Here is a 12,931-nt window from a genome sequence, read left to right on the forward strand (position 1 = left end):
ATTTTAGAAAATAGATTGAAAAAGAAGATACTCCAATTTTAAGAAGCTATGAAGTTATGGCTTCAGTCTTACCCGTTTATTACAACACATTTATAAAAACGAATGGCTAAAGACAAGGATATTACACAACAAATTCCATATTCGTGAGAGAACAATTAAGTATCACAATAATTTACTTATTATGTATGTGTTATTATTATTACTATTTGTTGCATTATCAAGCAGGTGAGTCTGTCATAAGTCATAAGTAGATCCGGGTAATGTTTTGTTTTTATTTCCTCTCCTCCCCTCCAGGTCGCCCTGAGGCGGCAGCAGGCTCTGGAAGAGGAGCTTGGGATTTGTAGTCCGGTGGCTCTGTCCGGTCCCGAGGTGATGGTGAAGAATGAAGCTGCAGCAGATTGCTTGTTCTCTGAGGAGGGAGGAGCTCCTTCACCAACGCCTTGTCTTGCTGTCACAGGTGAGTTATCGTGTATTGTGTCACACTACTAATGAAGCCGATAGCTGATTGTACAGCTGCACAGGTCTTTCTATGGGTGTGTGCAACTAACAAAACATTTTTTAGAGTCTGTTTAGTCTACTGTTATTGTAAAACAATAAAACACCCAGAACGTCAAGAATACTTTGAAAGATATCATCAATAAGAGACGTTTTCATGGAAAAATCTGTGAAAATCAAATTAGATTTTGGTGGCAGCAGCATGAAAGGGCCCCTTGGCAGTCGGTGGAGGCAGACACAGATATGGTGTTCCATGCCTGATAGCAAACGTTAGGAGGTAGGAATATGACTGGTCAAGGCTTCTCGTGTCTTCTGCTTTGTGTTCATGTGAGGGTGAACCTTAAGTCTCTGGCTTGGCAACAGGGAGGAAATGACTGATCTGGAAAAAGGAGGAATTGTGTAAGGGCGAAGGATCAGGGTCTGCCTGAGAAGAATGTGGCCTTGTTGATAAGGAAAGAACAACGGATAATGAGCAATTGGATGATGATGATGGTGATGGTAATACTCGACCTGAGAGGGCAACCCACATTCCTGCATTGTGATGGTGTGAATGATGTGGTAGGTCGGCTAATTTTGACGTCAAAAAACTACTCCCACCTGCAGATGGTGCTGTTGATAGCGATTTGGGCTGTGATGGGACAGCCAGAGAAGTTCACGTCTTCTTTTCCTGTTTAATGATGGATCAAAAGATCTACTGCAAGCCGAATAACATCAGGAAATACTCAGCTGGGAAAATAAACACCTAAAAGTCAGCTTGAGCTCTGCTGTTGGGTGCATAATTCATAGTTTTACAAATTTACGTATTATTAATCCAAGTTACTAACCATAATCAGTATATAAATGCATGGACGTAATCCTCAAATCCATATTTCAAATGCGATAATGATCTAAAATCCAGCTGCAAGCGTCACACTTGAGCCTCTGAATTGATGTCGGATGTCTTATTTGTAGGCAGCCGCTCAGCTTTGTCTCCCAGCCCGTCAGCTGGTGCCGGGGCTCACAGTGAGGGATCGTCAGACCTGCTGCTGGAGACTTCCTATTACAACTTCTACCTACCCAGCCTACTACGTCAACCTGTACAACTACCAGCAATACCAGGTGACTAACAATAACCACTCCGCTGTTTGTTAATAACAGTCAAACTCTACCTGAAGCCTTTTTTAAAGGGCTCAAAGTACTGTTGGTATATCACATGCTGGTCCTTTCTGTTGGTTACCTGTAATGTGGTGAGGGTTTTGTGCCACTGAAGGGGAAACGTATGTGTGCCTTAAATACAATTCATAATCTTATTTAAATCGGAAATACTGACTTGGTAATGTAGCGTGAGCGGCTCCTGCCCCGTTTCTAGGCGGGGAAGTAGTTCGCACCTAACACGGTGGTTACTCCGTCGGCTGCTCCACCTGTGAGGATATGGGTTCCTCCTTGAGGTCTCAGAACAATACCTTCGGCCTTTTATCTCACCCCGTAGCTAAATAGTTAGGATTTCGGAATTAATTATCTTCTTGAGTCTTTTACGGCTAATGCCCTCGGCACTCTCAATGGGATGTAACCCTAACACCCTGTATGTAATAGTTATGTACATCGTCTATACTTTACTATTGCCTATTGTGAACATTCTCACCATTTATGACTCACACTGCCAAGTCTTCACCCAGAGAACTCACCTTAAGCCCCTCTGCATGTTTCAGTCGTCACATCTTATCGCACCATTAACGGACAGGGGAAGAGGGGTACATTGTTTTAAAGGACCAGAACACTGTTTTGGTTTCAGTCACTTACTAAATGTAAGGCTGTGTTTTTATTTCTGGTTTTTCACACAAGATTCACATACAACAATTTCAATTCAATGAAACAGTTACAGTGGCTACAGAACTAATTCTAGCATTCCTCTCTGTCAGCCTTCACTGATTTTATAATGAGGTATTCTTCTGTCAGCTCTCTGACATTCCCATTCTCTAGTTGGGGTGGGGAGAAGCCCCCCCTCACAGTTTTTCTGCAGCTTCTTATGCTGATCTAAGGCTGGCACCTCCTTCATTTCATGTGTCACTCACACATGAGTCCTCCTCTCTCTGAGGCTGACACAGAATGTAACTGGTGGTAACTGGTTTGATCCTGCTAGAACCAGAAGCACTGTAAGGCTCGGTGTCAAGTGTGTGTGTGTGTGTGTGTGTCTGTGCGTGTGTTGGAGGGATGACTTTACATCTGAGCTGCTTCATACCACAGAAACAGGAGATAAGCTGCTTAGCTACGAATCCCCTCAGCATGAACAAGGCTTACTTCCTATTACCTCGTCAGATAACTTGTCACAGTAATATGAAGCGAGTCAACTGCGTGAAGGCACAGCTGGAAGAGACGGATGTAGCACCAAATATTAGTCTCAGCAAATCGTCTGTCACACTCAAAATGATTTGTCTCTGGGATGAAAAGTAGTCAACTTCAAACCCCTAAAACAAAGTTCCAGTCCATTGTGGTCCTAGCCATGAGCTGAAGTGACCTCAAAATATTCTTTAAAGTTACTACAAGGGACTTTCATTTTGTATTTACTTTGGCGGCCCCTGTGGACTAAAGCGGTAGTATTTCTGAGCACCAGAGTCCTTTTTAGAAAACCTCTCATTTCACTGCAGCAGGGTCTGACAGTCTGCTCCTCTCGGTCCTGGTTCTGGTTCTCTCGAGGCTCCCTTCCCTCCAGCGGGCCCAGCAGTACAGCCTGGGTGTCCGACCCGATGACACCGATGACGAGAATTAAGAATAACTATATAGAAATGGCGACGGGGGGGGCCGTGTCACGCCTCTCTGGCAGTCATCTTCATCGGGGACAGATTGGTTAACAATGCGGGAGCAAAGGTTCCTCTCTGCTTAATTAGCCTTTGACCCCCGACACCGATGCCTTCTGTCAGCCTTGCGTCGGCCCTCCGCTCCACAGCAAACCGATAATGAGCATTTAAGTGTGTTCTGACCCCCCGTAATGGCTGCATAACGGACTGCATCGCTCCGAAAACAGTTATCTCAACACATCTTCATTTGCGAGATGAAAGAATGAGAAATACGTGGAGGATTTAACTCGCACACTCCAGTGGAATGAGTAGTCCTTATACATGATAATGTAAACGCTATTATTTCACTCTTTGTTTTATTCTCCGATTAAAGTGTTTGATGTGGCTTGAAATTAGAAGAAAGCTCGGGCTTCACTGTACGAGCTCTGTTGCGTTTGCTTCACCAGCAGCAGCAACATGTCAGAAGCCATAACTCGTAAGTGGAAAAATGCATTTGGTCAGTTTGTAAAACCTCAAGTGGATCGAACCAAATGAGAAATCTCAAGAAGAAAAGTTGCTTCACACAGCAGCTGAAAACACCACATTGGATGATGGTTTCCTTTACGTGACGTAGATCATCACTGACATTTTGTTTATGCACATTTAGAAATTGACTTATGCCCAAATTACATTTTAAATTAAGCGGCGAGCCTGTAGGCCATTTTGGTCACTATTAGACGGATTACCTGAACATTGTGTACAGATATTCATGGTACCCAGAGGATGAACTATAGTGGCTTTGATGATCTCTTCCCTTTAACACTGCCAGCGAGTTTAAATGTTCACTCATCAAGTGAACTAGCTCAACATCTCGTCGCTCTAGACGTCCGTGGTGATGAGTGAATGAATCCTTGGTTGACATTTTGTGGTTGAGGGTGAAACATCTCCACAGCTGTTGGATGCTTTACTGTGCATATTGTGCATTTATTAAGTGCTTTATTTAGAGTTTTATATATTGATTTGCATCGCCAGCATAATGAGGAAATGCTTTTAATGAACGTTATGAAACTGGAAAATAGTTACACTGAACATATCTGCAAAAGATAAGGGAAAGATTATTGTTTTAGATAAATATTGACAAAGGACGGGACGTATCTACTTTTACTAACCTAATCTTAAAGAAGAAGAGTTTTTGTATCTTAAAACCAAAATCTTTTGGTGTCAAAGCTCTGTGCTTTATACGACCACCTCCTCTCTGACTCAAGTGTTATGAAGACTCGCAGAATTAGGACTCGGCTGTGAGCAGTGATTTGAAACTAAGGGTGAAGGTCTGCGGTGTGAACATCAGCTGAGTGGCATGAGCCTCCACTGTTCAGCGCTCAGTATTTAAAGCCTGTCTGCTCTTTGACGGAGTTTTCTGGGCCATTAAGTCCTGCTGCTGGCCTGATGATGAGCAGCCGGACGCCCGGTTAGTTTCTGGAGAGGCTGAGCCGTCCTCCGTCAGACACCCGTGGGACCCCCTCGCTCTGACCAGGGCTTAGACACAGCTCGTATCATTTTAATGGGAGCCATTTAATCCCAGGCCAACCTTGTCATGTGACAGGCAACTCTTCATTCTAAAGATTGAATTTTTGTTCCCGTGATGATGGCCTCCACTAAGTGCTCTCGTCCCTGAACAGCACTGGCAAATTCACACAGGTGATTGCTTTTGTTTTTGGTAACTTGCAGGTTGTGCATTGAATGTGGTCACACTTAGTAAATTGCAGACTGTGAGACACGGTTGAAAGCTCCAGAAAAGGCGAGTAAATGGTCCATGAGTTAAGATTACTTTGTCAAACTTTCACACTTGATATCACGTTTAGTTTAAAATCCCTTTTAATCTGGTTTAACAACGATAACAACATGCAGCCAGCCGTGTAGTGTGTCAGCATAATGAATTTAAATGAATGAGACTTGATTTCATTAACTTGAAATCACTCTTAAATTGGTAATTCAAATTATTATGTTTCATACACTAAATGTTGTATGTGGAAAATATTAAAAAGGCAATACACTAGTTTTTGGCTTAAATTTGTCATTATGAAGTAAGTGTAAATTGCACAATGTGGTTCCCTTTAAACGTCACTTTCACTCTGTGGTTCTGTCTTCCAATGGGTACGATGTAGGCTTCATTTACGACACTGAGGAAGTGCGTCAACCATTGCTTAATGGTAGCTATCCGCAGATACCGAAGAAGATCAATGGAAGTTCTTTGCTGTTAACCGGAAATGACTTACGCTGGAACAACCAATGTAAAAAACAAAATGCAATGCATCCTGTGTTGTTGTTGTTTTAGTTGCTGTAGCTCTCAGGAAAACGGAAAGTGATCCAGTTGTGTTGCCGACAGCGGCAACACTCACTGAATAGAAGCAGGTTTAAACATCTAGAGAAGAATAGAGGCCGTTAAAGCTGCAGAGTAATAAATATTAAAAAATGATCAGCTTATAAAATAGAGTTCGTTAAAGATTAAAGTTGATGTCAGGACTTTTCCCCTCTAAACTGTTCAGATGGTTTCTTTCAAATAACCTAAAGAGATCAATATTTCACTGACATTCAAAGAAAAGAGAGAATAGCCAAAAATATAAATTTTACTTTACATTCATCAGATGTCCTGAAACATGCTGACTCCAAATGCATGATAATGTTTCTCCGTAACTGCTGGACGTGTAAATAAGCAACTGTTTGCAAACTAATTACATAATTGTAAATTGAATATTGTTTGGGCCAAACAAGCAATTTCAAAGCCTCACTTAAAGATCTGAGAACTCTGTTTTCTGACATGTTATCTTGATAAAACAGTGAATGAATAAATCAAAGATATAATACAAAATGTAATTGACAATAAAAGTAACTTGTTAATTGTCTAATTAGATTTCCTGCTGATGAACAGAGAATTAACAGTGAACGGGGCTAATTCACAGCTGCTGCTCTCCTCTCCACCCACATGCTGTTATTGCTGTACAAGTGGACCGCCGAGAGCCGGATTCTGGGAAACACTGGACGTCAGCTTTTGTTAATGTTGTCTTCATCAGGAGGTTATTCTGAGTAAACATGTATTCGTGAAGGTCTGCAGATACATTTAGATATTTTATGCTTTGACTGGTAGTCAAATATCTCTAGAAAGCAATAGAATATACATTGTTTTGATGTCTTTTGTGAGATAATACACCTTAAAACGCAATTTCCTTATTTATCTACTACATTTCTCTCATTGGTCAGCTCTCCTTTTGAGAACTATTTAACTCTCTAATGATAAGGGCTGCAACTTATGGTTGTTTTCAAGATTCAATCATCTGCAGATCATTTTCTTGATTCATTGATTAATCATTTGGTCTGTTAAATGTTAGATGATGAAAAAATATGTCTTGGTCTGTTGACCAACAGTCCAAACCCCAAAAGGATTCATTTAAAATTATATGAAACAGAAAAAAACAAGCAAATATTTAAATTTAAAAGCTGAAATCATTATTTTAAAAGTTGCTTCCTTAACACTTTTTTGGTTATTGCCACAATTTGTTTTTAGCAAAGTATTGAAATCTAGCATCAAATGTGTTTGTACACTGATTTGGTGATTTGCAGGTCAAGAGATGTCGAGGTTGAACAGCAACTTAACACTGAAAAGCAGCGTTTAGCCGCCCTCCATGATTAAAAGTTTCAAGTGTGTTTCACCTGTGTAGTCACTGTGGTGTAAAATTTCTAGGTTAATCGGGAGAGTTTTTGTTTACAAATCAATAATAAAGTCATAAGATTCAAAGTTGTCTTGTTCTGTTTATTCTCTTGCAAGAGGGAAGAAAGCACAACAGCTACATATTCAGTAGACTGTGTTAAAACTTTGACTAAGTTCAACATTGGACATCATCTTATACATGGAGATGTTCACTCCTCTAGATCTCTAAATCTCTAAATCATACAAAGGGGAGGAGAGGTCTTTTGACAAAGGCTGTTTTGATCTGCTCATTATCTGGAGTCTGCCAGCTGCGTTCAACTGAGAGTAAGTTACAGTTTCAAGGTCTGTCTCAAACTTGCCATACAGACAAAGAAGACAGTGTGTCTTCACTTCCCCTTCTTGTGTGGGAGCGTGTGATAAACCAAAAGTACAGCTAAGACATACATGCTTGCTATGGTCGTTTCTCATATCACTTACTGTGTAACAACCTGGTCACAGGCTAGCACCACTACTCTGAAACCACTACAGTCATTGTATAAACGCACACTCAAAATCCTTGATAAAAAATCTGTTCGTTCTCATCATTGCCCAATACTAAAAAAATATAAATTGTTTAGTTGGGAGAACATGATTAAATATGTGAATGTCTGTCTGATGTACAAAATTATACATGGCTTGACCTCTCCTCCGCTCAAACAATTTGTGATCACAAAAAGGAACTTATACAGATATCTCTCTATATATGTGTATATCAGATATCGAATGAGATGTTTCACAACGGAGCTTGTCACAGATCAACAGGGATAGCTTGCTTCAGACTAGTTATTAAGGGAAGCAGGGCGCACCACTAAAGTCTGCAAGCAGCCAGCAGAGGGCGCTAATGTTACACACACAGTTGTGCTGATTGCTTCCAGGCCATGTAAGAGAAAGTGTCTAACTAGTGGTGTATCAGTCTTCTTTCTCTTGGTAATGTTGTATTTGTGTTGTGAAAAGCGTGTGGAAAGCATATTGCCAGTTTCACCAACATATTGTAATTTACACTTTTTACATGAAATATTATAAACACAGTTTTTGGTAAAGGGGTCTCCTCTGGTTAGGATTTTAAATATTTCCCCTGTGCTGTTGTTACAGAGCCACTGTCTATGTCTAAAGTAATCCTTTTGTACTGTGGGCTTTGGTTTAAAAAGTGGTTGTATTTTAGCCTTTACTAAATGATCCTGTAAGTTTTTATTCCTTCTGAATGCTGGTATGATGCTGTGATTACTTAGGATGGGAGACCCTTTGATGCACGTATTGAAGTTAATTCTGAGTTGGTCAGACAGGTTCTTGGTGGAAGGAGAGTAAGTGGTGATGAGTGGAAGACTTGAAGTAAGTGCTTTAGGTAGAGTACCCTCTAGTGGTCAAGGCCCGAAATAGAGTTCTCACTGCTGCTTTAAAATCATTCTGTTCTGTGCAGATTCTGTGAAATCTAAGTAATTGTGATTTAATTAGGCCAGCGTAAGTATGTTTGGGATGGAAACTTGTTTTGTGGTTTCTTTAAAGAACACTTTGATATCTAAACATTGAGTTTTTTGGAAATTGTTTCCTTTAAAAGTTGTCGTATCCAGAAAATCCACCGACTTCAGACTGCATTCTCGCAGCATCCCAGACGGTATAACTGCTCCCTCTAAACACTCTCCTGTTGTGCACTTTGAACTGTCCCGACCTTTTTCTAATAAAGGTGGTTTCTTTATTTAGCACCGTGCCTGAGTTTTCGTTACGTTTTGTTGTGGTTCAAGAGCCAGACCATAACAAATTGGGGGCTCGTCCGATTCGGAAACTTAAGTGGTGACGTCAGGTCCGGGGATTCCGGGTTTTCTTTGCGCTCGTTGTGGAAACTCTCGTAGGGAGCGATGAGATGTTTTCTCATATTCTGTGTTTATGGTTAATGCTATCGGCTTAATTTGGTCTGTTCTGCAAAAGAGGCACGGGACAAAGGAAGGTAAGTTTTGACCTCTTTGTGGCACAAATGTTAAATTGACTCCCCCTGTAGGAACATCGCGTTTCCCATTTGGGATTCGTTTGCAGCTAAATGTAGTGTGGGGTGAAAGCGGTTGCGAGCAGTTGTCTCGGGAGCACGTCCATAGTGATTTGTTTTGTGCATTGGTCATTTGTGCGTCATGGCGGGGGTGGATAACTTCATTGAAGCTCCGTCCGAGGCATTGTTAGATCAATGTACAAAGGATCAGTTAATAAAGATAGCCGACTACTATAAAATAGATGTGGGTGCTAAAAGATTAAAAGAAAATGTTAAGGCTATTTTGAGTGCAAATTTGTACGACATGGACATTTTGACACTTCCAAAACCGTCACCTACGGCCATTAACCTAACTGGGGCAGCACAAATCTATGCAGCGGCTAAATTTGACATATCTCATGTCATTCTTTGCTCTGTTGTGTATTGACCATGACTCAAATGTGAGTATCTGGCAGAAAGTACCCGATGTGATAGCTCTGTCTTTTCCACTAGTGATGCATTGAATTAGACACGCATATGAACACTGTCTGTGCTCAGACTGAAACTAGGGGCAATAATTGAATTGATGTGGAACAATTTCAGCCCACAGCATCATCAAACAAGCTTACTGAAAGAGCTCTTTATTGACTAACTATTGCAGGGGTCATTAAAGCTTTTTTGATTTAAAAAAAGGCAATTTAAAAGCTTAATGAGGGCAATCAATTAAAAAAAATTGTCAGCAGAATGAGTTGAGAAGTATACATTCTGACATTTTTAATTGTAAAAAAATGGTTTGGAAAATTCCACTCCCTGAATTAAAAGTTAATGGGCCAGGTGGATACGTACGGACAGCACACAGTGTGAACAATCACACAGTGTAATTAATTACCACACAGCATTTGCATTCCTGTTTTCTTCTCCATCAAAAATGAGCAAAACCGTGATACGAAGACATTTTGCGCAGTGAAATGAGCACAGAGATTACAGAATATCCTCGCTGTGCACTATTTGTTTGACTGATGCTCTTTTATTGATTCTCATCTCATCACAAGATAGTACAGGAGAAAGTACAATTTGTTATGTCCGAGATATTTAAAAACATCAAAGAACATGATGATCTCAGGCTGCTGTTGTCATATTGGAAATGCAATTTAATGAAAGCGATTCTACACGATATGTGCCGGATAGCTTGTTAATTTGTTAATTAGTGAGCTTTATAGATGCTGGTAGGCTGAGTTTGGTACCTTTGTACAGAGCCAGGCTAGCTGTTCCCCCCCGTTTCCAGTCTTTGTGCTAACCTTAGTCGGCCAGCTGGTGGCTGTTACTTTATATTTGGCATACAGGCTTAACTAACTCTCTGCAAGAGAGAAAATATGGGTATTTCCCAAAAAGTTAATAAATTAAATCGATGGAATATTTTATTTTTGGCATGTTTGTGGTATCATTGCAACACAGTCTCACAGCAAGTTGTCTCTTGATTTGCGGACATGGAGAGGAATTTTCTATTTTTTTGTGTTGCCCAGCATGACTTCCAAACTAATGTTTTTCAATTGGAAGTATCTTTTGTGCCTGCACCACGTTTTTCTTCCTGAGAGTTAGGACAAAATTTGTCAACTGAACAAGCATTAGGTTTAGGCAACAAAACCACTCAGGGTTAGGAAAACCTTCACAAATATGTCACTTCCCAGCAACACTTTGGGGACACGGTGTCCAACACTGATTTCGTGGTTTAAAGTCCTGTGTATGTTTAAAACAAACAAACCTCAGCCATGGAGACCCAACATGGGATTAGAGCAGCCCTCGAGGCCCCCTGTGACCCACACCGCCTCCACTTCCCCCCTGTGTGTGTTTGGTACATTAACATTGAGATTAACTTGAAATGTGTATGATGTACAACGCATTACGCAAATTAGAACGTCAGCAGCTATAATTTAACATTAACAAAAAGATTTTTAGTTATGACTATGACAGACTTATTTATGAGTTATACCTTTTATAAAATGTTCTTGTTTATTTGAATGTTTTTCTATTTCATGGATTTTCTTTCTTTAAAAATAAAACGTTTGTCACATTGAGTAAATCTGACCGAATATACTTCAAGTGATTGTTATTAATCTGAGATGATGATATTTCACCCCCCCCCCCCCCCCCCCCCAAACTAAACTTCTTTAGACTCCTGCATATGTGCCATTGTAAAAGAATGGCTTGTCTGTTACACAGTGACCTATGACCTCAGGTGTCCATCTCTGGACCTTGGGTTTGCCGTCCCGTCCCGGCCGGACAATGACGGTGCTTCTGGATGCCACCGAAGGGTCTTCGTCGAAGAAGTTGAATGGCCGGAGGAAGAAGCCCACCGCGTTGCCGGGTGTTGCCGTGTTGGGGATGTCTTCTGAGTGAGGCACATGCAGGATGCCCACCGTCACCCAGGCTACCAGATCCTGCACACAGCAGAGCAAACATTACATTAGATCTTTTATTTTTAGAATAGGACACAAAATGTCAGCAATGGTGAGTCACCATGATGGTGAGTGACTGGAACTGATGAACGGATTATTTTAGGACGAGTAAACTTAAACCAATGACGTAACTTCTCAGAAAAACACCCCCACCCGTTTGAAACATCACAAAGGACGCTGTCCATTAGCGAATTGTGACTTCTTGTAGCAGTAAGAAAGAGACTGTTCAATCGTTACTAACCCCCCGATCTCAAAGAACAGCTACCGTTACCGTAGTTGCTGATCATACTCAGCTTTCCTCACAGATTTCCAAGTTATCGATACTTGTTAAGGCTTGTTTTGTAGTTAGGTAAATAATATAGCTCAACTTTCTAACGGACTATTAATAATATGGGTCATATTACTTAATATATATTCAGGCACTTTCAATGCAAAAGCTGAATTCAGCACCAAACAATACCATACAATGACTACATGGACAAAGCAAACTTGTGAGTGTCGTGTTAACTTGAAAAAGGGGAGGGGCAAGTATTAATAGAGAATGATCTTCACTACAATAAGTTTTTAGGTTTTCATCTGTGTTTTTTTACTCGTTAAGTTCTTTCTCAGGGTGGAAGGCGTGCTTCCAACTCAAGCAGAAGTACTGTTTCTTGATAAAGATCTTTTCAAAGTAAAAATAAGTGACCAAACTTTCTTTATAAGAAGGTTTTTTTAGAGGTTATTTTATGAGGGGAAAAAAAATCTTATAAACAAAGTTAATTTGAATATATTGTTGTTAACACTGTTACTGTAACCTGTTCTGAAAATGCTGCCTTTTTAAAAGTAGTTGAGTATAATACCTGATTTAAAAGTACTTTAATTTATAATGCAGTTGCAATTGTAGATTGCGCTCAAAAAGTCGGAAAGCACTTCTCAATTCGTACCTCCAATTTTGTTTCTAATTGATTTCTTTCCACCTGTTGTCATTATTTTAATCATGTATGCTGGAGTTGATTTTATGCTACATGATGTTATGTTACTGACGTTCTGTTAATTTTCTGGGAGTTAAAATGCTAAATGAACTCACTGCCATTTAAATGACTTTACAGTACATTTCTGTTTGTAAATTGCATGTATTTTGTGTTCATGTACTTTAGATCTTTTAATCTAACAAATATAATCTATTATGCAGTTCTTGTGAATAAAATTTGCTTGTTTTTAATGTTTGTCTATTTTGAATTGCTGAGTCCCCGTGGACGCAGGTTAACGAGCGCTCCTGCTCGCTTCCCTCGTCGGCGTCTCCGATAACATCACAAGGTGTATCATAAATCTAATCTATATAAGCAAATATGTAGAATAATTAAACAATAAGAAGTGAAGCTCCTCTCTGTTATGTATCCATGGACATGGAATGTTTGGCTTCACTCCGTGACGTCATCCAGAGAATTTGGCTTTGATGGCTTTGATCACATTCTCTGCTAGGGCTTCACTCTGTGACATCACGCTGCTAGGACTTAAAACCTTATATACTGTAGTATCTGATCGA

At 40.2% G+C, this 12,931-nt stretch overlaps 1 protein-coding gene across 5 annotated transcripts in view; it reads left to right on the plus strand.

Annotated features, from left to right (window-relative positions):
- Positions 1-12,607, plus strand: part of LOC142952119 (doublesex- and mab-3-related transcription factor 1-like) — a 29,010-nt gene extending 16,403 nt beyond the window's left edge. Inside the window, exons 3-6 of one of the 5 annotated variants that reach the window (XM_076094139.1) lie at positions 295-457; positions 1,447-1,593; positions 5,414-5,539; positions 6,159-9,241. In XM_076094139.1, coding sequence (XP_075950254.1) covers positions 295-457; positions 1,447-1,593; positions 5,414-5,539; positions 6,159-6,304 — 582 coding nt within the window. In that variant the 3' untranslated portion in view covers positions 6,305-9,241. Of the gene's footprint in view, positions 1-294; positions 458-1,446; positions 1,594-5,413; positions 5,540-6,158; positions 9,242-11,170 lie in introns of those variants that run through there. The other 4 variants (XM_076094140.1, XM_076094142.1, XM_076094141.1 and 1 more) reach the window with 4 other exon arrangements.
- Positions 12,608-12,931: the final 324 nt, after the last annotated feature.

Source organism: Anarhichas minor, unplaced genomic scaffold (genome assembly GCF_050575085.1).
Source record: "Anarhichas minor isolate MPS153535 unplaced genomic scaffold, ASM5057508v1 ptg000017l, whole genome shotgun sequence".
NCBI lineage: Eukaryota > Metazoa > Chordata > Actinopteri > Perciformes > Anarhichadidae > Anarhichas > Anarhichas minor.